The following is a 24,529-nucleotide window of genomic DNA, read 5'->3' as shown; positions in this document are numbered from 1 at the left end:
CCCGTGGGGGGGGTGAGGCCAGCTAGAGTCAATGGGAGAAAAAAAGGGCATCGGTATCACCTTCCACAATAACGATAAATTTTAAAAAATTAGACAAAAACTAACTTATGTCGTCCCTCTATCAAGAAAGAACCCCTAGGGAGTCAGGTCAGCAAAGCCAAGACATACAATGGGAGGTGGTTAACTGGAGAAAGTGCAGGCACAAGTCATCAGGATGCCGACCAAAAAAAAGAAAGAAAAAAGAAAAAAACTCAGACTAGCACCGAGAACTAGGAGGGAGGAAGTGGCATTGTATTTGACCTGAATTTGGAAGGCTATCAAAGGAAGAATGAAGACAAGGCCTCATGGGATTATAATATAAGGTAACTCACCCATTAAGCCATTTGTGATCTTACCAAAGCATGAAGCGTGAGATTAACTGATACACTGTGACCAGGTATTATTATCTTTTAAGGATACATGACTTTAACAAACTACTTCAACCTATAAAAAATAAGGTTAGATGGCATTTTCTCCATCTTATTTATAGAATAAACTACACGGTAATTCTGTGAAGACTGGGAACCACAAGCTATAATTTTTCTCAAAATTCATGACTTCTTTCCTCAGTGATTCAGGAGGCCCCTCCCGCAGGCGGAGCCCCTGCCACAGACCACAGGCCTCTGAGCGGAGCCAGAGTCACTTCCCCACCCGACCGCAGGCTCGGCCAGGGGGCTGGTGTTGGCCAATGAGTGTGGACAGCTGTGTACAGCAGATTCTATATATTTTTAAAATTCTCACTGGAGGATATATTTCCGTTGATTTTTTCTTTTTTTTTAAGAGAGAAAAAGGGGGAGGGAGAGAGAGAGAGAAACATCAATGTGACGGAGAAACATTAATCTGTTGCCTCCGCATGCACCCCAACCTTTCCTACCCACAACCCTTCGGTGCCCTGGACGACACTCTAACCACTGAGCGACACCGGCCGGGGCTAGGGGCGCTCTTCAGAGTTCCAGCTAACACGTGTCCACTGGACTCCTCTCCTTCCTCCTCAGCCAGGAGGATGGCCTGCCCCGCAGTTTCCCTTCTGCCTCCTGGGATGCAGGAGACGCCAGGGCCTGGGCCACTGTGGGCCCACAGTTACCATGTGATTTGAGAAAGGAGTAAGGCTTTGTTATTCTAGGCCAACGACACTTTAAAGTTGTGAGCTATTGTAGCCTTAGATAGCAGTAGCCAAAAAATGCATCTCTATTATTTTTTTTTCTTTTTTTTACATCTTTATTATTTTTGGACTTGTTTATTCAAATCAAGACACATTTCTTATTTTTTTAAATATATGTGTATTGATTTTAGAGAGGAAGGGAGAGGGAGAGAGGGATAGAAACCTTAATGATGAGAGAGACCCATTGGTCGGCTGCCTCCTGCATGCCCTACACTGAGGATCGAGCCCCCAACCTGGGCACGTGCCCTGACCGGGAATCGAACGCTGACCTGGTTCATAGGTGGATGCTCAACCGCTGAGCCTGGCTGGGCTGAACTACCTGTTTCCCGTGGTCCCAGGGGCCTCTGTGAGATGAAGAGCTGAGGCTGGGGCCCAGGTCTTGCTGAGCGAGTACCTATCGGCTTCTGGCCCTGTGCTGTGCCTTCACAGGGCCACACAAACCCACATTCCCAGCAAAGGAGCCAGCGGGAGGGAGGCCAGAGGACAGAGGTCGGCTGGGTCCCTCACTCTGTCTCCTGTCACCTCCTCCCTGGCAACAGCACACGCCTCTCTCACTGGTCTCCTGCTCCCCGACTGTCCCTGCTTCTACGGGCTTCTCTCTCAGATGTTAGTGGATGTCCCTCACTCTGTCTCCCTGGTCCAACCCTCTGATTGCTCTCCATCGCCTATGGCCGTTTGTACCAAAGAGAGGAGGGCTTTCCTGAGGACATGGAAGATGAGCCCTTAAAATAATTCCCTTTAACAAAAAATTAAGTCAAAACTGATTAAAAGGTTTAAGTAACCAACAGAGTTTGCCGACATGGGAAAAACTGGAAGTCCTTCCTCAAAGGCCTGAGGTCTGGGGGACCCGGAGGGTAAGGTCTCTAGAGGGGCCTTCAGGGACCCCAGACTGGTCACCACCTGGTCTGCCTCGGGAATGCTCCGCTCCGGCACCGGCAACCACAACTGACTTCATCACCCACCCCCTTCACAGCCACACACGCCCTGGGCCTCTGTGCCTCATGCTGTGGGCTTGTTCGTCGTTTCCTGGCAGCTGAAATGTGAGTCCCTTTGCTTGAAATATTTTTTCATTAATATCCATCCACCCATTCACCCATCCATCCTTTGAAGCCTGTTAAAATGCCTGTCACTTCTGTATGGCCGACCCCCACCCCTGTCCCCCCGTGACTGGGAGTCACTCCCGGGGTCTCTTTTGTCCCCCGAGCTTCTCCTGCCACGTGTCAGTTGTACTTGATGGCACCCCCTTCTCCGCAGCGGCTGTCTGCATTCACCCCAGGACCTGCCCCAGAGCCCGGCGTCCAGCAGGCACCAGGAGGGAACTCGAGCCGCTGTCCTGGCGTATTCATCCCAGCGCCTTGTGCATATGTATACTCGCTCCTTCCAGCAGCGAGGGCGTAGGTGTAAATGCACATGGGACCTAAGGGTACACCACGCTCACAATACTCGGGATTCTGTGACAGCGACACCTGCAGCACTAAGGCCCTTTCTGGGAATTTCACTTTACTTAAAGCGATTTTTTAAAAAAGGAGAGGTTTTTATGTGTTCTGTTTATAAGTAGAAGACAGTAGAAAGGTAATTTGCAACGATAATGACATAATGCTGATAATCATGAAGAGAATTTCTTATTGGACAGGCACTATACCGAGCGCTTTTACACGGATTACCTCATGTAAGCCTCACTGCCGTCTTAAAAGGACGTTCTATCATTAGCCTCATTTCCTACGAAGCAGACTGGGCAGTCAACAAGTTACACCAAGGATCCTGCCCTTGTGCAAGGTAACAGAGCTATTAGGTGAGGCAACTGGGTTTGAACCCGAACGCCCGACTCCTGTAAGAGTGGGCAGAGATATTTTAAAGAGAACGGATTGAAATTTATCCGGAGGGACAAAAGCAAGTTTTCAACTTTCATAGTTTTAAGCAAGTTATTCTAGAAGCACCTTCCATACGTTTTTAAATGATAACAATCAAACGGCGGTCTTTTCACAGAAGGACGTCCCCGGTTTTTGTACGCCTGAGATAAAGAAACACACGGGATTAGTAGAATTATTGAAGGTATGCTAATACCTGCGGTTGGGCTGAGATTAAATAAATGTGTTTCAACTTATCAGCCTCTGAAGGTCATGTTTAAAAACCTCAAAATGGAATGAAATGCTGTCGCTGAAATTAAAAATTGTGTGATTTGTTTTTCTCTTCCTACCAGACGGGAAATGTTATCGTTTTTGAGAATTGAGGCAACATTCATTCATTATATAAACAAACAAACAAACTATAGAATGTCCTCATGAGTTTACCTACTCCTCACATCTATAAACACCCCAATTCTGATCACCACTGTATTATCCTTCCTTTGGGACACTGGGTGCTATGCTGAATCAAACAGACCCGGAGATAAAGAAAACTGTTGACATCTCAAATGTATTTCTAACTTGTGCTCCAGCTCTTCCTAGCTACCGTCAGCTACTGAAAACCATGGCCTGGATTTATCTGTCTGTCTGGCTACAGGAAGATACTGAGCACGTCTTGACGAGCGTCCCCGATGGAAGGATCTATGCAGTGTGTTGGTGTGTTGGAATGTTATTTCTGACTTAGGCCTTTTGACAGTTTCATACTCTTGATTTTCCCACAGAACCGAATGTCACATCCCTGGACCCTCTATTGCAGCCGTTCTCAACCTGTGGGTCGAGACCCCTTTGGGGTTCGAATGACCCTTTCACAGGGTCGCCTAAGACCATCGGAAAACACATATAGCATATCAGATATTTACATGACGATTCATCACAGTAGCAACATTACAGTTATGAAGGAGCCACGAAAATAATTTTATGGTTGGGGGCCACCATGACATGAGGAGCTGTATGAAAGGGTCGCGGCATTAGGAAGGTTGAGAACCGCTGCCCTATTGAGCTGTCCTGACACCATCACCTCCTTAGACTTTCTTCCTGGGTCAAAGGAAGGCCTCTTCTGGGTCGATATTCTTCGGTTCCCCTTTCTCTTGCACATTTTCTATCTTATAATCATATTCAATGTCTTCGCTTCAGGAGTCATTTGGGGAGTGAGCCTCAGCAAACCCATGTGGCCCAAGACCAGTCCCTTCCCGACCCAGGAATGTGCACATCCCCCCCTGGACCGAGGGGGGCTCCGAGGGAGGCAGAGGGAGCCTCGTGCCAGGAGTCCTAGAGGAGAGGAGTCCTGAGTGGGGTGGAGGCTCCTGAACGTCCCCTAACCAGGCCCGCAGAGCAATCCCCTGGGGAAGCGAGGGCAGACTTTTGTAGACGGAGGAGTTGCTGGTTCTCTGGGTTGTGGCTTCCATCTACGTTCTCGTCACTTCTACCGCAAATCAACCTGTCACCTCTTGGCAGGCGCCAACACATATGCTCAGAAAGCAGCATGCATTTTAGAAACGGACAGTAAGAAAAACGTGTAAAGACAGATACATATTCTAAATGTGTTTCAAAACTTTTTTTTCCCACACAGTAAGTGCATCTAAAAACCTAAGGTGGACCGAGTAGTAAATGTAATATATGACTATGTCCAGGAAGCACAGGAAATGATCTTATCAGCTCCAGACTGCAGGTAGCACATACCTGGAACGTAGTCCCCTTTGTAACACACTGGGACCAGCCCTGGCCTTGGAGATACTGAGTGGGACAATACGGCTGCAGACCAAGTCCCGCCCCACAGTCACAGTCAGTATCAGTATGTGTCGCTCCTACAAGCATAATAGAAATTCAAAAGGAGGACGGCGGCCAAACATGATCGAATGAAGCAGCATACATCATGCTAACTCCAGACGGAAGTAAGAAATGTCGCAGAACTCCTGGTCAGTAACGACCTGCAAGAACGCCGGAAGGATTCCGACAGTGAAAATCGTCTCTGTGATATTCAACAGAGAATCAGCTGCCTCTTACAGGCCCTCTTAAAACTCCTCAACCAGACAAGCATTCAGATCACTTCCGTAGTATTTAATTTAGCTGCTCTTCCTACCGACCTCATTGGATGCAACTCTCTGGTCATTGGGAGGCACTGGATTCTCACCATTTGTGGACTTAAAGGGTGCCGAGTGGGGAAAATGAAAGTGAACTATTGTTACATTCATCAGTGCTCATAGATGAAATGAGAACCCGCTTTTTAATATTGTTAAGTCTATTGCTTATAATCTCAGGAAACAGCCTATACCGATACTATACAGGGTGTTCCCCAAAATGTCCACGCTGTCACAGCAGAGCCCTACTGTGAAAGTGAAATGTATGTTAGTCAGCGCTGCCCTTATAATTAATTACTCAGAGTGCATGCACACATTTTTCTGGGACACCCTATGGATGACGGCATTTACAAGGCAGGATATTAACTGATCGATCTCTTTGGGGCTGATCAAGGCACCGCCATCTATTTTCTGTTCCTGAAGACGCATTTGCTTACCCACACAGATAAACTGCAGAAAAACAAGTGTGAACGACATCGCTGCATCCCAAGCAATCGGTAGTCTCCCTGGAACTAACCATCAGCAGAAAGCAAACGCTCTTATAGAGAAAGGGAGCGTCCGTACCTCGTTGATGAAATCCCCGATGTCCCCGGGGTGCGGGGCCGCGGAGCGCACGGGGTACTGGGGCTCGGCGTGAATGGGCCTCTCGTCCAGCCGCCGGATGCCCACGGGCTTGGTGGCGTCCGGCTCCACGGTGTCGGGCTGCTGCAGCTGGCTCAGGTCGTAGTCCTGCGGAGACAAGGCCAAGGCCGGGCAGGTGTGTGACGATGGCCACGGACAGCGTGTGTGGAAACACGCGCCCAGGAGGCAGGGGCGTGAGCGCCGTGTCACACGGCGGCAACGTGGCCACCGGGGACTCGTGTGACGATGAAATATTTCCCTCCCACGCTCTGCCTCTGCGTTTCTCATCCCCCAGCCTGTGCTCCATCTGTCCCCCGAGTGCCCCTCGTCAGTTCCCCACGGGAAAGGGTGACACGAGGCCCCGCTACGAACTCACGGGGAAATACAGTTGCTCCAAAGCAGCAAAGGTGATAGCGAAACAGTGAGGGTCAGGACACACTGCCCTCAAACAGGTCGCCTTCGCACATTGAATGTTTTCAGTTGGAGGAATTTTTTAAAATGACAGAAACATGAAGGTCCCTGTGGCCTTCTCCCCTTTCACCCGATTTTCCTGGAAACAGGAGTTTCCCTAAAACTCCCACATGGAGGGTCCCTGCTTGGACCAGGAGGCGGGAGGACACGCTTATCCCTGGGGGAACTCAGTCACGGATCTTCCCAGTCGCTTCTCCCCATTATCTTCCTAGTCGATTCCCACCACTTACTCCAGACAGCCCAGCCCCTCTGCCTTGTCTAAAAGCTTCCTGCTCTGCTCACGTCTCTGGGTTTTCATTCCCTTGTGAAGTCTCCCAGGTCCCGGCAAAAAATGTCACAACTGTGTGTACCCTTGTCTTCTGCTCATCTTCCTTCGCTCGTTTAACCTTCAGACCCGGCCAAGGACCCTAAGAGGGTGGAGGGAAACTTTTTTCTCTATTATGATGTTTATAAAAAACTGTTTTAAATCGATGCAGGTGTGTTCCCCTTTTCCTTAAAGCAGTGGTTCTTAACCTTCTGGCCCTTTAAATACAGTTCCTCATGTTGTGACCCAACCATAAAATTATTTTCGTTGCTACTTCATAACTGTAATGTTGCTACTGTGGTGAGCAGACACTTATCAAGGGGCTGGTGTGGTGCCTGGCACCGGAGGGTTTGAATGGCTGTGACCCAGGAAGATAATGTAAATATCTGATACGCAGGATGGTCTTAGGCGACCCCTGTGAAAGGGTCATTCGACCGCCAAAGGGGTCTCGACCCACAGGTTGAGAACCACTGCCTTAAAGGAAGGTATTAGGTCCTGCTGGTTTCAAGGCCACGCTTTATTTCTCTGGCCCTTCCTGGTCTGGAGTCCGCAGGCTCTGGTCTGTGGGCCAGTCTGACCCATTTCCTGGTTTTCTAAGACTGGCTTTTCCATTGTTAAAGGGCCCTTTAAAACAATAACAACAACACAGAAGCATACGCCTCAGAGACTATACAGTATGTGGCCCACAGCCCTTACTGCATGCGCGTCACGGACAAGGGCTGCCACCTCTGGCCCCCGTGGGATCTCAGAAAGCGGCCTGACCCCTGGACCCCTGGACCCCAGCCGGTGGGGAAGCTCTGGGCAGGGCTGGCCCTCAGCACCGTGTCCAGCTTTCACACCCACCAGCGGGGCCTGAGCGTCAAGAAACTGACTGTTCTGTGAACATGCATCAGGGTTGCAGGTGTGGGCAGATGCTCCGCAGATTTAAAACCCCCAAGTTCTAGCGCCATCAAGGGCCACATCCCCAGCTGAACGGAAACCTCCAACTGAATGCTGATATTTACAGTTTCTGATGCTCTCTATCACGCAGGCTTCGTCTCTGTCGACAACCAGGTGAACCGAACCGTCTGCAGCTGCGGACAGTGGTGTGGATTTATTCACGGCTTGGATATTTGCCCCGTCCTGGGGCTGCCTAGGCGCTTTACGTGTGTTTGCTCATTTAGCGCCCTGAACAGCGCGGTTAAGTTGTATTGTCTCCCCTCAAGAGTCCAGGAGGCCGAGTCTCAAGCAGCCCAATGACTGGTCCCAGAGTCACTGAGACTCAGAGACAAACAGACGGACTCCATAGGGATCAGACCTTGCCCGGCTGCGAGGCGGGGCGTCTCCGTACCCCAAGGAGGAGTGTGGAGGGACAGGAACGTGAGGAATGACTGGAATCACACCGGGGACGCGAGGAGAAAGGTCACAGCCATTCAAACCCTCCGGTGCCAGGCACCACACCAGCCCCTTGATAAGTGTCTGCTTACCAACACGTTGTAACAAACCCATCAAGAGTGTTTTATCAGCGTCTCTTTTTAGAGGAAGAGGCAGACCAGAGGGGTTGAGTAACTTGCCCAAGGTCACACAGCAAGTCCGAGATCAGGATGGGAATCAAAGCCAGATGTGCCTGACTTCCAAACGCTGACCTCAAACTTCACTCTGTCGCCTGGGCCCACTGCCCTGCACAGCAGCTTCCCAGAGCCTCAGCCGAGCTAACCTAACCGGGGAAGGAGGGAGGAGGCCCCCCCGGAGGAGAGCAGGAGCCATAGGGGAGGGGCGGCAGGTGCAGGGAGGACAGGCCAGCCCGCATGTGAACTTGATAGATGGCAAAGCGCAGGCTCAGAGTGGGGAAACCGCCTTTGGCTCTGAACCCTGAGCAATCCATGGGCTGGGAGGAAGGAGCATCCACAGCACAAGCGAAGGCATGGGGTGCTGTCTTCTCTTGTCAGGACAGAGGACCTCATGTCACCCATATAGGACTCGAGTGAAAACTTCCTGATCTTACACCCACGGGCTCCACTGAAACTTCTGTAGAATTCCTGAGTTATTTATAGACTATGTCAAGGGCATACAATGGCATAGATGCGAAAGCCTTTGATATGGTAAAATATTGTACAAAATACAGAGCGACCGACTTTGGGAGAGCGGTGAACACTCAGACCTCGGGAAGCAGGTGTTCCCGGGGGACGGCGAATCGCATAACCACCCGGTATAACGGGGGTGAACGGTGCATCCGTGCCGTCCGAGGACCACCAAAGCTTTTGTAAAAAGGGGGAACAGACCAGAAGTATAACGAGGTGAGCCGGTAAGTATTTTTATGCTGAGGATTAAAATGCCTTATGAGGAGCTGGAGTAACAGGACACTAAGGCACTGAGCCTTCGGTGTAAGCATGTTTTTTCCCCAGGGGTGGACTCCTGGCGGGTCTGCAGTCATGACCTGGTCACTCAGGGTGAGCCAGACCCTGCCGTGGCGACCGGAGGGCAGGCAGGCACGTGGGCTCTGCGAGGCACGTCGCACCTGGAAGAGCCTGTCTCCCTCGATGCCTCAGAGCTCCCTCTACAAAGGTCACAGGCACAAACGCACTGTGACTGGTCAGCCGTGTTTTACAACTTTTCTAGTCAGTTGCCAATATTTAATCCGAAAATAGGAAGATCTGGCAAAACAGCTTGAACCCTGACGTGCCGCGTTACAGCTGATGGCAGCTGCCTCCTGTGGCCGCGGACAGCGCCTCCAGGGCCACCTGGCCCGCGAGTGCGTACACCGCACAGTGCACCCATCTGCAGGCTGTGTCTCTCCCCTCTCAGCCCCTTCCTCTTCCTCCGACCTTGCGACCCAGAGAGCAGACACAGGCTTAGAAAGCTCTGTAGTCCCGCCCAGCCTTTTCCACCATCTCCACATCGGGGTCCTAGAAAGGGTTCATTTATTATTTTGTTTTATTCTTTTTTTCCCCAAAGATATATTTTTATTGATTTCAGAGAGGAAGGGAGGAGAGATAAAAACATCCATGATGAGAAAGAATCATTGATCAGCTGCCTCCTGCACACCCCCTGCTGGGGATCGAGCCTACAACCTCGCCTGTGCCCTGACTGGGAATCAACCACGACCTCCTGGTTCATAGGTTGATGCTCAACCACTGAGCCACACCAGCCGGGCCTTCTTTGTTTTCTTAAATCTTTATTGTTAAAAGGGTTCACTGAGCAATGTGTTGAATAAAGTCTCCAACACATTTCATGCCCGATGTTCAGAAGAGCAGCCTAATCCAAGAAATGCCTCTTGGGTCACATGATCCGCCACGGCCAAGCTCACAGTGGGGAGGGCTGGAGAGGCCCTGGGTGCCATGGTGAGGTCACCGTAATGACGGAGCTGTGTCCCGCCCCTCAGTTACCCTGGCAGCTGCAGGAAGCTGGAAACTGGGTTAAAACACACGTTTCTCTATGATGAGAAAGATCACCTCACTCACTTGTGGAATCTAATGAACCAAATAAACCGATGCACAAAAATAGACCTACAGACATGGAAGCATGAACAGACTATTGAACCTCGGAGGGAAGGCAGGGGAGGGTGGGTGGGAAGAGATCAACCAATGAACGTGACTGCACATATACATAACCCATGGACACAGACAATGGGGTGGTGAGGCCTGGGGGTGGGGGGGGGGAAGGAACAATTGGGGGGAGGGAACGAGAGCGGGCTGGAAGAGGTCAATGGGGGGAAAATGGGGACCTATGTATAAATTTTTTTTAAAAAAAATTAAGTTTCTCTAATGGTTTCTACTTGTCTACTTGTCTATGGCAAATACAGGATATAAAAATCTGCTGGTGGTGGGAGGTGGGTGGGGTGTGCTCAGGGTTCAGAAATGGGCTTGCTGTGTGCTCGGTGGCAGAGGTCCTGACCCCAGGGTCCCCTTTTAAGCCTTTGATAAGGGGTCGCTCTACGCAAACCTTCTAAATTATACATCTTTATCTTTACAAGCCTGCACTGCTTTCCTCACACAAATTACAACATGTAGGATGAGAATTACAGAGACTTCAAAACATGCTCCAGATCTCTGGGTTCCTGGCCTTCATTCTGAAGATTATAAAGAAGAAACCACCCAAACAGAAACCTTTTTTTTTTGGTTCCTAAAACTCTGGGGAGAAAGTAGAGCTGGAAAATTCTCCCGTGTTCACCTTTACGATGTGAACTTCCCAAAGAAATGTACTAATTTTCACAGGACGGCCAAGGGAAGCCCTGTTTTCCCTAATGTTTGGAACATGTGCCACTTGGCACCGGCCACTAGAAACAGGCACGGGAGAGGGTTTGTAAAAGGTTCACGTTGCAAGTAGTGAGAAACACTTTTCCTCCCACCTCTGATCGAAAATGTCTTCAGGATGATACAGTCGCGGGCGAGTTGTGAAGAAGTTAGCAGCTAAGACTGTGGCTCCGGCTTTTCCTGTACCTTCCACCGCCCCGCAGTGATTTATGACGGGCTCAGAAAAATGACACCACGAATCTACCTGCAGGCGTTTGGCTACGTTAGATAAGATATAAAATAAAATGCTGCACTGGCAGAAATTGAAATTCCGGAATCCCAGGCAAAACTTTCAGAACGCTGCATTGTGGGTAAATCTATGGAACTGTGCAGCGAAGTCTGCTCCAGAGAAGCGGTGGAAACTCGTTTATGGCTCCACAGGGGTTTCGGGCGTGCCTCCCGGTGCCCGATGCCATTTTCAGCGCCGAGGGCGAAGGAAGGAACCGCGTTTCCCATGGCACCCCCCGCCCAGCAGGAGCTACGCCAGGGCTTCCTCGGTGCCCCTCAGACACAGCTGCCCAGACCAGCACGGTCCCAACTGCACAGCCCACTTCCACGCGAGCCGTTTCCAATCAATGCCACCAATGCGCCCTCTCTTCCCTCTAACTTTCTCAGGAACAGATTTTCTTTCTCTAGCCCCTTCACTGCAAGAATACTGTACATCATACATACGACATACAAAATCCATGTGAGCCCATCTTTTACATTAACCACAAGGCTTCCGGCCAACAGCAGACTATCAGGGGTTAGTGCAGGGGGAGGAAAAGGTTATGGCAGATTTTCAACTCTGCAGGGGGATGGGCGTCCCTCACCATCCCCTCCCCCCCCACCCCCCGCGTGGTTCATGGGTCAACGGTGCTCCAAGCACAAATTCCTTCCAAGTGGGTGTTGTTCCATGTCATTGATTATAGCCGCTCTGAGAGGCTAATGACTGGCCCCAGGTCCCGGGCTCAGTGAAGCGGTGTGAAAAGAGGAGAGAGACCAGAGAAGCAAAAAACATGGAAACAAAACAAAACACAAAAGCTGCTTCTGGTAGCCAAGGCTGCTGAGAAGTGCACCCACTAGTTTGCTGAGGGTGGAAATGTGAGGTCTTTAGTGCCAGGAGGGGAGCTAGAGGGGAGGCCAGGCTCGCTGGGCCCAGCAGGCTGTCTGTGCACGCTGGTCGGTGGGTAAAACAAACCCCACTGCTTTTTATTGGGGAAGATCCCCCCACCCCCGCCGGCGTCTGGCTGGAGGGAGGGGGAGGGCATGCAGAGCTCCTGGTCCCTCTTGGGCCTCTGCGGGTGGGAGCCAGGGCTGAAACGCATCTGCAGGCCAGTTCTGCTGCCTCGGGCCAGGGCTGGGACAAGGGGTGCTTTCTCTGTGATTGCAGCAAAGGCTAACGACTTTGTAATTCGCGTTCGGATAAGGGAAACCTGTTTCCTGTCTCCAGACAAATGGGAAGAAATGAAAGCACGAATATGACAGTAAATGCACAACATTCTGAAGCGAAAGACAGCTAGTTACCTGGGAAAAAGCTGACTACGGCACAAGCAAGAAACACTGCAGACACAGAAAGGAAGGGGAGGCTGGGAAGAACATATAATCCCCCTCCATCGCTCCTGGCATGGAAATAATTGAATAAAACAGTGATAAGATGTCAACACATGATCATAGGACTGCTGACAAGCAATGCAAAAACCCCTGCGAGCTTTTATGTAAATTATATTCCCATCTGACTTTCTCCCCCAAGAAACACAGTTAGGATGGTGACGACCTGCACAGGTGAAATGAGGTGAAAAACTAGATTCTATGGGTTAGGAAAGCCCCCCAAACCAAAGGTTTGCTGAAAACAGTTCTGGTTTGAATAGTAAACCTACTAGAGGTAAGACAACTGGGACTGCGTGTGCAGACGAAGGTTTTGCACACGGCATGTTAGCGTCGGGGCGTGGGCAGTTCCTCACACCCTGCAGGGACACTGGCCGAGTCCCCATTGGACACAGGCCTTGTTTCTGCTCCCACAACTCCGTTTTTAAGGCTGCCCTATCCGTCACAGGGGAAACGCTTTCAGAATTAGGGATGAGCTGCAGGTTCATTCTTTGGTGCAAAATTATGGCTCGGCTTGAGAAACTGACGCCGTTGAAAGGTTATTACAACTTACTTCCGACCGTACAATTCTGACACGTTCTCTTGGAAAGATGCAATTCAATTCAATTCCATGCAACAGATATTTTCTGAAGAGTCTCTTGCGTCATGGATCTGGTTACTGACCTCATAGAGCTTTTAGTCTGATGTTTTTTACAAGGACACACTGAAGATTACTATGCTGAGTTAAATAAGCCAGTCAGAGAAAGACAAGTATCACAGGATCTCACTTCCATGTGGAATCTAATGGACAAAATAATGGATGAACTAAATAGATCCAGAGGTGCAGAAGCATGGAACAGATTGGTGGATCCCTGACTGGGGAGGGAAAGGGGTGCGGGAAGAGATTAACCAAAGATCTTACATGCATAGCCCATGGACACAGACAATAGTGCGGTGAAGGCCTTGGGGGGGGGCAATGGGGGGAAAAGGAGGGACATCTGTAATGTTCTCAATGATAAAGATAAAAATAATGAAAACAAAATAACGGATAAACTCTGACAAAGGCTATGGAGGGTGGAGGGCTGAGGAGCTGTGAGGCTCTGCTGGAAGGAGTGGGGGTGGGGCTGGAGCCTTCGGATCTAGCAGGATGCTCCTCCTGAAACCTGACCCGTAGCCAAAGCTTGTCCTGCGGTTAGGAGAGCCCTGGAAGGATGAGCCCATTTCTCAGACGCTCCCCCGGCAACAAACACGTGGCCTTCTAGATGCACCTTCAGTTCCACATTCTCACCCCAAGTTCCCCGTCCTCCTCAACAGAAACTGAAACATCACCCCTCAGACAAGGCTGGTCCTTCCATGGTAGCATGACCTGTTACTCTATCTTGGAGGAATCCTACAAATAAGCAATAAGGAAGTGGCAATGTCTGTTTGGAAATATGGTGACAGAGCATCAAAATCCTTCACTAGGGTTGTCACATCTTAACACCTTATTTGGAATTTCCTAAAAAGATATCTATGCTAATTCAAAAAGATGCAAATTGACCATACCTTTGCAATGCCCACCAGCCAATCAGGAGTGGGTATGCAAATTAACCCAACACAGATGGCCGGTTAATTTGCATGCACAGGCGCAAAGTGGCTGGGGGTGGGGCGCAGGCGTTCCACACACCCCAGCCGCTCCGGGCCTCTGGGCAGCGTGGGAAGGTGGAAAAGTGGGTCCCAGCCAGAGCAAAGACTGTGCAGGCAGCCAGGGGAAGGAAGGCCCATTCTTGCATGAATCTTTGTGCATTGGGCCTCTAGTGTGTATATATATATTTGTGTTTTCTGATAAATTCTCACATAAACTCAACACAGAAAAGGAAGCACAGTGTGGTGATTTACATCTGAACTCGGAGCACTTTAACTCAAACCCGGCTCCACCACACCACACTGGGTGACCTTGGGCAGATGACTGACATCTCCTGTGCTGAGCTCCAGAGGATGCAACCTTCGGAGAAAAATGGCGACTGAACCCGCGAATGGAGTAAGTCCACAGCGAGGCTCGGCACACTTCTCCTGTGTCCAATGCAACCCTGTTCATCAAACCAGGCGGCTGGTGGACATGGCCAAGTGGTAGAAGTCCGGCACTTTTTTTAGCTCCCCCCAACCCAACTTACTGCTAACATACTTGGCATTCAAATCTCTATTACTTCATTCCTAGAATATTGATTTGTCCCTATTCTTCTAACTCTAAACGTAGTAAACATAGGATGCGTCAGGAGGAATAAGTATTTAAATGATAAAGTACTGTGCTCATGCACAGGAAGTGACAGGGAGAGGCAACGAGGAGCCACGTGCCCATTCAATGCACTGAATGCCGAGCAGGGACTGGAAGGGGGATGCTCAGAGTCTACGCTGTCTCAGGCCCCAAGGTGCCCCTGGCCCTGCACTGTGAGAACAAAGGAGATGACCATGTGCTAACCTGACCCCTGGCGGCCCTGGCCTCCTGTGCAGTAACTGTCCCTCCCTCAATAGCTAACAGGGACTCCTGTTTGCAGGTGGGGGTGGAAAGAGGAGTAACCTGCCTGGGGACATAATTAACAAGCAGTGTGCTTCAGCCAACAATTCGACTGTGGAAGTGGCCTCCACCGAGACACCCAGCTTCAGCCACCTGCCAGCTAGGCCGCTGACACAGCAGAATGATTTTGTAAAACAATTATTTCAGAGAATCAAATATGGTGACACCGCACAGCTTTGTTCTCTGCTGAGGAGGAGAGGGGGGGGGCTGGCTGCTCACAGTGGGGCAGGAAGTCCCACAGTTGACCCCAGGCCCAGGGTGACCTTGAGCCAGGGAGTGGCGGATGGGCCTGAAGGATTTTCTGGTATCTGCACCCCCTCCCTCCGACTCGGCATCCAGCCTGGATTTCAGGTTTTAGTTCCAGCTGCCCAGATTGGATGCCTGGCTCTTTTAATAAAATAACTTGGCTGCTCAGACCGCTCCTCCAGATTTTAGCGCTAGGAATGTCCAAATGTGCTCCATTTTGCAAACCGCCTTTAACCAATTAACTGGGTCTTACCCTTCACTTGTTCTTAAGCCAGATTGTTAGTGGTCATCTAACCAGCTGTGGCCCAGCCCTGCCTGCCTGCGCCAGGCCAGCAAGACCGAGGGAAACACGCCCCCTGACCCCGGCCCAGGGCAGCAGAGCGCGGCCTCTCCGGTCAGGCGGACCTGGTGTGAAAACGGAACTAATCGCAGTACCTGCTGCACAGGCTGCTGGGAAGATGGTGAGAGACACGCAGACTCGGAGCGCGGCCCCGTGCCTGGCACAGAGCACGTCATGGATGCCAGCGCTGATGAATGCGGCCACCGTTTCCTGAAGACATGAGGCCTCTCAGAGCGAAAGGGAAGCTGTCAGGGTGTGCTGGTTCCATTGAACCTCCGCACAAACTTGCAAACTCAGAGATCCAACGCACACAGGGGCTGGAGTGCCTGCCAGGGGCAAGCCGTCCCACATGCCACGTCCTGGGCCCACGGCTGCTACACGGCACCCAGCCACGTCCTGGGCCCACGGCTGCTAAGAGAGAATATCTTCAGAAAACCTAATAAAATGCAGGAACCCTATTCTGCTGCTGAAAAGCTCCATGCTCCCTGCTGCCCAGAAACGGGCTTCTCACAGGGAGCCCGTCCGTTTATGGAAACTAGAACCCAGTCCATTTCCCAAAACGGCCCTTCCCGGGACTGACCATCACTAACATTTACAGCAATAACGTCCTCCTTAGAAGACGGAGAAGCATCTGGAATAAATTCACTTTGAAAGTAAGACTATTAGTCCTAACCGGTTTGGCTCAGTGGATAGAGCGTCGGCCTGCGGACTCAAGGATCCCAGGTTAGATTCCGGCCAAGGGCATGTACCTTGGTTGCAGGCACATCCCCAGTAGGGGGTGTGCAGGAGGCAGCTGATCGATGTTTCTCTCTCTCATCGATGTTTCTAGCTCTCTATCCTTCTCCCTTCCTCTCTGTAAAAAATCAATAAAGTATATTAAAAAAAAGAATGTAAGATAGTAAAACCTTAAAAAAAAAAGTAAGAATATTAAATAAACGTGTGTGTGTGTTTCCTTTGGGAAAAATGATAAATAATAAAATCTACGAAACTTTGAAAAAACTCTTGACGCATTCAGTTGGTGAATTTATCCCGAGAGATATATTGGAAAACTCTAGTAGGAAAAACAGCACGGAATGGGCCCAGGACAGACAACAGGCCGAGTCGCACAGGGAGTCGGGAAGCTCACCCACAGCCTCACACACACACAGCTGCTGGCTTCAGGCCGATGCCGCCGCCAGGCCGTGGAGAGGGGGCATCTGCTTGGTAAACCCTGGGCACCAGGGAGGGCGGAAACGAAAAAGAACCCTGGTCCCGCCTCCTGCCCAGCTAGTCCTCCTTCACGGCAGGAGCACAGATGCCACAGGGACACAGGGCTCCGAGAAGACAAGGTAAAGCTGAGAACATAAGGAGGTTGACGTGAATAAAAACAAAGAAACTGGCAAGCCTTTTCCAGGAGAAAGAAGACCCATAATGCTTTGCTGCCTGGAAGGATGGTGAGAGAAAGGAATCCCGAGCTCGGGGGCAGGGCCCACAGTCTGCCATGGGAAGGAGGAAGCCTGCATCGGATCCGAACCAGGCCCAGGACGCTCAGTAGGATGCTGCTGCGGGCGGTGCTGGTTCTGACCTAAGTTCAGGCAGTGGCCACGGAGATGTAGGTGAGAGAGTGGATTTCATGAGCCAGTGTAAAGGCCGGAGAGACAGAAACCTTGCAGTAGCATTACTACCCTGCATATTTCCTCCTGCGATTGTGGGGCAAACATTAGAATGCATAAAAGACCCGTTATGTAATTTTGTCTCCATTTCCTATCACGAGAACTGCAAGTAGAAATCCTAACAGAGGATCAGAAATAGATCTTTAATCGAGACTAAAATGCCCTCAAAGAACCAAGAAGCTACAAGAGGACACCACAGGGAGACGAGTACTAAATAAAGAAATTAGCCATGGTGAACGATATAAAGAAACGTTCCAGCAAAATCATCAAACTATCAGGAAAGTGGGTAGAAAGCAGCCTATTCACGCCCAAGAGTTTATCTTGGAGCGAAGAAAACCTCCGAGGTCAGAAGGAGAAGAGGCTGAGGGTTTCTGATGATAATTTGACTAAATCGTTGCCACAGATACGCTTTACCATCTGATCTCAAGCATCAATCTAAGTGCATAAAGTCAATGAAGGAAGGAAGTCTTTCCTAAAATAACTGCAACCATCAACCTTCATTAAACAATTTCCTAAAGGGATAGAGGGGGGAGGGAAGGACCAAGATCAGGTGACATCAGGTGCCCTGGTCCAGACAGACGGATGCTGAGAAACCTCGTGTTCTTGCCTCCCAGCCTCCAGTTCTACGCAGCACCCAGTTATGACCGGGGCCCTTCCACTTAGTACTATTTTTTAAAATACATTTTTATTGATTTCAGAGAGGAAGGAAAGGGAGAGAGAGATAGAAACATCAACGATGAGAGATTCCTTGATCAGGCTGGCTCCTGCACACACCCCCTACTGGAGACTGAGCCCTCAATCCGGGCATGTGCTCTGACCAGGAATCGAACCGTTGACCTCCTGCTTCATAGGTCAACCCTCAACCACTGAGCCATGCTGGGCACTTATTACTATTTTCACAGAAGCTTCATTGAGTTGGGTGTAAGTTTATGCCGAGAAAATTACGAAGAATGACACGTGACATAAAATACCAGAAGATCTATGAAATAATGCGATCAACAGTCTTTGCTAACCTTGAACATGGCTCAGCAAAGTGAAAGGCTAGGTTAACTAAGGAGGACGCCAAACATGACTTTGAATATCCAAAGGCAGTTCTAAGCAAGAAACTCCGGGGTATAGTCACAGAGACACTTTTATTAGTCAGTATCCACAGCAGCTTTACACACAGGCCAGGCTTCCGACAGACCCTAAACCCTCTTCTAAAGGAGAGAGGCGCGGAGCGTAGGCCGGGCCGGGCAGTGGGACATGAGCCGGGGCTGGCGGGGCCAGGCCACAACCCTGACCACCCCTCCCTGCAACCGGCCACACACGCACCACGGAGCACGCCCCCCGGAGGCCCAACGATTAAACGCGGCGGTGGGAGTGCACGTGCTTCGTAAAACAGAAAGTGATATTTATTTCCTCAGAGAAGTACAGAAGGGAAGAGACAGTATGTCCATGGAAATTTGCTTTTATTCAAGCTCACGGTCCTATCTCGAATGCCTACATGTGTGCCTAAGTCAGAGCACATCTCAATTTACCAATAATCCAGGACCAAGAATTCTGGGCTCTTGTTTCTGACGATGCCCTTGATAGACGCATTAGTCAGTGAGCAGGACATAGCTATCAGATGCATCTGCTATGCGTGATTTCTCGCGGACTGCATGCCTGTCACCCAAGTCACTTTTAGTCGCACTGCCTCCGAGCAGTCAGTTTCCGCTGTCACACAGGACAGGCCTGGGGTGGAGGCCTGCATCTACCACTTCCCGGCTATGTGAGTTCCCAGAACTCAAACACCCTTCGGCTCTGTTCTCTACCTCGGGAATGGGGACCCACACGCAACATCACAGGTTTCAAAATAGCACAAGATTTAGGCGATAACATTTAACGCACGCAGCAGGATGCCTGGCATGTAGAACAGACCTCGTAACGTTAGCTAGTATGATATCTAAAGTGCCGCCTCCAAGCAGATGAAGTTCTGTGTTCCGCCTCTGGTCACTCTCGTCCTTCAACAAGTACACTCTTCCTGTGTGCACCGCGCTGCAGGCGCTCACGTTACGTTACAGCCAGATGGGAACTTCAACCTTTACTGAGCAACAGTAAGCTAGGTACCATTCAGACACGACGCACATAAAGATGAACTACACTTCGTCTCCAACTTCAAATATTTCTCAATATAAGGCTCTGGAGGGCAGATATTTGTGGGCTCTGCCCCCCTCTGTATCCGCAATGATTGTAATGGCACCTGGAATGTCGAATTTGCTTGGAAAATATGTGTAAAATGAACAGTCTAGTGCTTTCTCTTCTATATTTATATATGTATATACAGATACATACACACACACACACAGAGGGTGTCCCCCAGAAATGTATACACTCTTTAACAGCCAATAGCTCAATTTTGAAAATGAAATGTATTTTAATAAACACTGCCTTTATAATTATTCACAGTGTATGTATACACTTTTGGGACACCCTATAAATATCTAAACCTCAAAATAAGAAACTACTTTTACTTAATATTTTGAATATCCAATGAAGAAAAACTATAAATAAAATTACTTTATTAGTACAAATGTAACTAGAATTGGGTTGCAGCCTAGGCTTCTTAAAAACAATGTTAATGATTTTCTTGCGAAATAAATATGACACTGGACACTTTGAAAAAGAACTCCAGAAGCGTGCATGCAGCACGTGTAGGGAAAGTTCACCGAGTGGTTAATAATGTGACAACAGAAACAACATCCGGTGCCGTTATCTCACCGCATGCCTTACCATTTGTCCTAACATTTAGAGCAGCGGTTCTCAACCTGTCGGTTGCTCGCGACCCCTTTGGGGGTCAAACGACCCTTTCACAGGGGTCGCCTAAGACCATCGGAAAACACATATATAATTACGTATGTTTTTGTGATTAATCACGATGCTTTCATTATGTTCAATTTGTAACAATGAAAATACATCCTGCACATCAGATATTTACATGACGATTCATAACAGTAGCAACATTACAGTGATGAAGTAGCAACGAAAATGATTTTATGGTTGGGGGTCACCACGACAGGAGGAACTGTATGAGAGGGTCGCAGCATTGGGAAGGTTGAGAACCGCTGACTTAGAGCACACGGTCATCGACATTCATTTCAGACTTAGAACGTGGCTCACCTGGTCTTCTTCGCCTCCGCCCTCCTCGTCGTATTTCAGGATGTTATCTCTGACGTCATCCTCGGGGTCGATCAGGAGCTGCTTGGCCTGGCGTTCCTTGTCCCGGCGCTTCATCCACACCACGAACATCAGGACGAGGACTAGGGTGGGGAGAAGAGGGAAAGGCGGAACAGTCATGTCTGACACCCGTCCACCAGCCACAGTCGGCCACACCGGCGATGGACACTTCTGTGTGTGCAAAGCTTGCAACACGCCTTCTTCTTTACGGCCTTTTTCTGGCCTCACATTAGGAGACGAGATCAAAGCAGGGCCCTGCCTCTGGGTTCAGAGTGTGAAGACCTGGGTTCAGAGTGTGACCCCACTGGGCGAATGCCTGTGCTCAGTCCCATGGCCTAGGCCTGGGGCCGACGACCATTGCCATCTTTTACTTTGGCTTCCTGGAGGACACTAATCTTAATAAAATGATGTGTGCCCGGCCGGCGTGGCTCAGTGGTTGAGCGTCGCCTTATGAACCAGGAGGTCACAGTTGGATTCCGAGTCAGGGCACATGCCCAGGTTGCGGGCTCCATCCCCAGTGTGGGATGTGCAGGAGGCAGCTGATCAATGATTCTCTCTCATCATTGATATTTCAATCTCTCTCTCCCTCTCCCTTTTTCATTGAAATCAGTAAGAATATATTTTAAAATAAAAAATAAAGTGGTTTGCAAACTCGAAAACAGCGCAGAGCAGAAAGTTAGACTGTCACTTGTTATTTAATCATTCAAGGTCCCGGTCATTACACTCCCCAGACCCCAGAGAAGTGCTTGCGACGTGGACCTGGGGCCGGGGGGGAACTGGGCCAGCAGTGGGACCTCGAGGGGGTCTGACCTCCGAAGGCTGGCACTTTCTTACTGGGCCACAGGTCTCAGCGAGGAAGGCGAGGGCATCGGCCTGGCACGGAAATAACCTTAGGCTTTCCCGCGTCACACTCTGGGCCAGGCTTGGTCGCACCCATTTGCCAGGGGGCGGGTGTTAAAATCGGCACCGACTCATTTCCTCCCCATGCTCTCGTCTCTTCCTGCCACGATCCAGCACAGCTAAGTCCTTCTCGACGAGGCTGGCGTATACCCCACGCTGCGGCCGAAATCGCCAGGCACCCCTCAGTGACATCTAGGACCGAGTTCTCTCTCTCAAATCGGGAGATCGGCTCACACCCGAGCGGGAGATTTAATGGCCCTATCTGAGCACATTTTTACTATTGGCCATAAAGGTGAATAGCCTTCCTCTCAAGCCAGACGCATGACCGCCTCTGCCATTGGTCCAGGGCTGACTCCAGCGAGTGGGTGGTGAGGAGAGCTCGCAGGTTCCCAATTGCAGGCAAAGGAGCCTCCACCAGGAGGTGAGAATCGCTCAGGCTCCTACAGTATTTGTGCAGAATACAGGGACAAGGTTCTAAAGGACCGGGACCTTGCAGATGGTGAAATGTAAAGAAACGGCCAACATTTTCAAGAAAGCGATTGGTGTACAACATGGTCCCACAATCCACGAGGTCCTGCTGCCACGCGACAATAATGCGCGGGCCCAGCCACGTCATCCCTGCCTTTAACCTGCAAGCTCAGAGGTGGTTCCGAAAGTCCTTTCCAGGGGTTCATTCCTTGGGCTCCACTGAACCAAGGATTGGGAAGTACCTTAAAAGGAGCTATATCACTTAACCTGGACGTGCTCTAAAGACAGAGAACTTACTGAGCTGTGTCATCACGTCTGTTATCAAATGTGCCACACGAAGTACGATTTCTCATTATTTTACGAGGCCCTTCAGAAAGAAAGCCCTTTATCCCCGCAGGGCCGGAGCAGGCTGCTGACTGCGCGTCATACCAAGGAAAGGAAGGAAAGAAAAGCAATAAACTTACTTCCCTAAACCACCAAGTGCCGGCCATAAATTCACACTCAAATCATAAGGTAAGTGCTCGAACTAAGGACTAACATTTTTCTATATAAAAAAAGGAGTTTGCCACAGCTCTCAAGCATTGGCATCAGAAAACGCCAACAGCCTGGCCAGCGTGGCTCGTGGTTGAGCTTCGACCTATGAACCAGGAGGTCCCGGTTCAATTCCTGGTCAGGGCACAGGCCCGGGTTGTGGGCCCGATCCCCAGTAGGGGGCGTGCAGGAGGCAGCCGAGCCATGAAGCTCTCTCATCACTGATGCTTCTCTCTCTCTCTCACCCTCTCCCTTCCTCTCTGAAATCAATACAAATATATATTTTTTTTAAAAGAAAGAAACCAGCAGCCAGGCCTGGAAGAGGCGCCCTGGCTGGGCTGGCCGCCAACACGTCAAAGCCGGACGGAGCCAGGGTACCTCTCCTTGCAGAGGGGACTGGCTGTCCGCACTGTGACTGCGGAGAAGATGCTCTGGGCCGGCCGGAGCTCTGAGGCTCCTCTCCTTGGAAAGGCAACATCAACACGTTACTTTGCTCAACATCCTAGAAGCCAAAAGAACTAAAATGAAAATCTAGGAGCCAGGCGAGTCCTCACTGAGCAGGATGATGATGCAGAGCAGGATGGCGACGATGGCCCCGGTGCCCAGCCCGGCGCCCACGATGCGGTCCACGTCCGTGCAGTCGCCGTTGGAGTCGCACTGGCACACCTTCACGCGGAGCACGGAGCTGTTGGACTTGGGGGGGTTCCCCGAGTCGGTGATGATGATGGGGACGTCGTAGATGCCCGCCTCGAGGAATTTTAACTTCAAATTAAGCTGAGCGAAATCACCTGCGTTAAAAAAATGCCGAGGGAGAGTGAGTACCCGAGACAATGAGAGACGCCCAACATCTTCCAGAAGGCCTGTCCTCCCTGATGGTTAGAGCGGCGGTTCTCAACCTGTGGGTCGTGTCCCCTTTGGGGGTCGAACGACCCTTTCACAGGGGCCGCCTAAGACCATTGGAAAACACATATATAATTACATATTGTTTTGTGATTAATCACTATGCTTTCATTATGTTCAATTTGTAACAATGAAATTGGGGGTCATCACAGCATGAGGAACTGTATTAAAGGGTCGCGGCGTTAGGAAGGTCGAGAACCACTGGTTCAGAGGAGGCAGATCCACAGCATGCTGCACGGGGAAGGCTTGCTGGCTTGAAGGGCTTTGCTGACTTAAGCCTGCTGTCACTTTAAATATTTACAATATTTAATGAGAAGATTATAAAGCACCTAACGTGGCCTTATCGTACCAGGTTTCCAACCCTCTCCAGTGCACGTGTATTCAAACAACTAACCGGTTCTTACCATTAAGCCGCGTGATGGTCCAGTTCCTCTTAATGTTCACGGGAGACAGAGGCAGGTCAAAAGCAAAGGGCCCGGCGTTGGGGTCGATGTCATAGTCCAGGGCCGTGATGTTGATGGCGTTGGGGGCCGGCGTCTCGCACGTCTCCGCCTCCTGAGGCAGCACCTGCGGGGCGTTGTCGTTGATGTCCAGCAGGTAGATCTGCAGCGTGCCCGTCCCGCTCATCGGCGGGATTCCTTAAAGAAGAAACGCACACACCGACGGTGAACAGTTCCGTCAGCACCATGTTCACAGAAGTCCCTTCCATCTTATACATTAAAAACGCGCTATCTGTTCATCTCAACTATTTAGAATCTAGCAAAGACCCAGAAAGAAAGACCATACAAAAGGTTCTAAAACCAATACACTAAAGCTCACGTACTCAATTAGCCCAACGGATGCACCAAATTAAGAGTTTCCTCGCTCATGGCAGACTAGAGGCAGAGAATTAGAAAGAGGAAAAATGCCAGAGACAGACAGACAGATGGACGGCAGCAGAAACATACAGTGACCACCCCAGAAACCACGGTGTCCGGGCCACGGAGGGCGGACTCCACCTGCAGTGACAAGGTGTCGACGGGCAGCAGGACAGAAACCCCACAGGCCTGTCACCACCACGTGAGGCCGCCAGAGAGGGTGTGGACATCACGAAGCACACGGGGAATGTCACAGATACCCCCGTGGAAATGGAACACAGGAGTTGGGGCCTGAGAGTTTTCTAGACAATTGGGTTTCGTAGAAAACCCCATGTCCTGAGGACACATTCATGATACGCTCTCCTCTCTTTGACGACATGCAGGACGACACAGTGACTGGACTTAAGTACGTACCGTTGTCGGAAGCAAGGAAGGTGGCGTTGTATATGTTGTTCTTCACGTGGGGG

The 24,529-nt window shown here is 50.3% G+C and overlaps 1 protein-coding gene across 1 annotated transcript in view; it reads right to left on the bottom strand.

Moving 5' to 3' along the window:
• CDH2 (cadherin 2) overlaps positions 1 to 24,529 on the bottom strand; it is a 170,894-nt gene that overhangs the window by 2,120 nt on the left and 144,245 nt on the right. The window contains exons 11-15 of the mRNA XM_006091684.2: positions 24,477 to 24,528; positions 23,610 to 23,843; positions 22,860 to 23,093; positions 20,350 to 20,489; positions 5,748 to 5,912 (exon numbers count right to left, since the gene is read on the bottom strand). Coding sequence (XP_006091746.1) covers positions 5,748 to 5,912; positions 20,350 to 20,489; positions 22,860 to 23,093; positions 23,610 to 23,843; positions 24,477 to 24,528 — 825 coding nt within the window. The remainder of the gene's footprint in view (positions 1 to 5,747; positions 5,913 to 20,349; positions 20,490 to 22,859; positions 23,094 to 23,609; positions 23,844 to 24,476; position 24,529) is intronic.

The sequence above is a fragment of the Myotis lucifugus genome, unplaced genomic scaffold (genome assembly GCF_000147115.1).
Source record: "Myotis lucifugus unplaced genomic scaffold, Myoluc2.0 scaffold_93, whole genome shotgun sequence".
Lineage (NCBI taxonomy): Eukaryota > Metazoa > Chordata > Mammalia > Chiroptera > Vespertilionidae > Myotis > Myotis lucifugus.
This window is presented reverse-complemented; position numbering and strand designations above follow the sequence as displayed.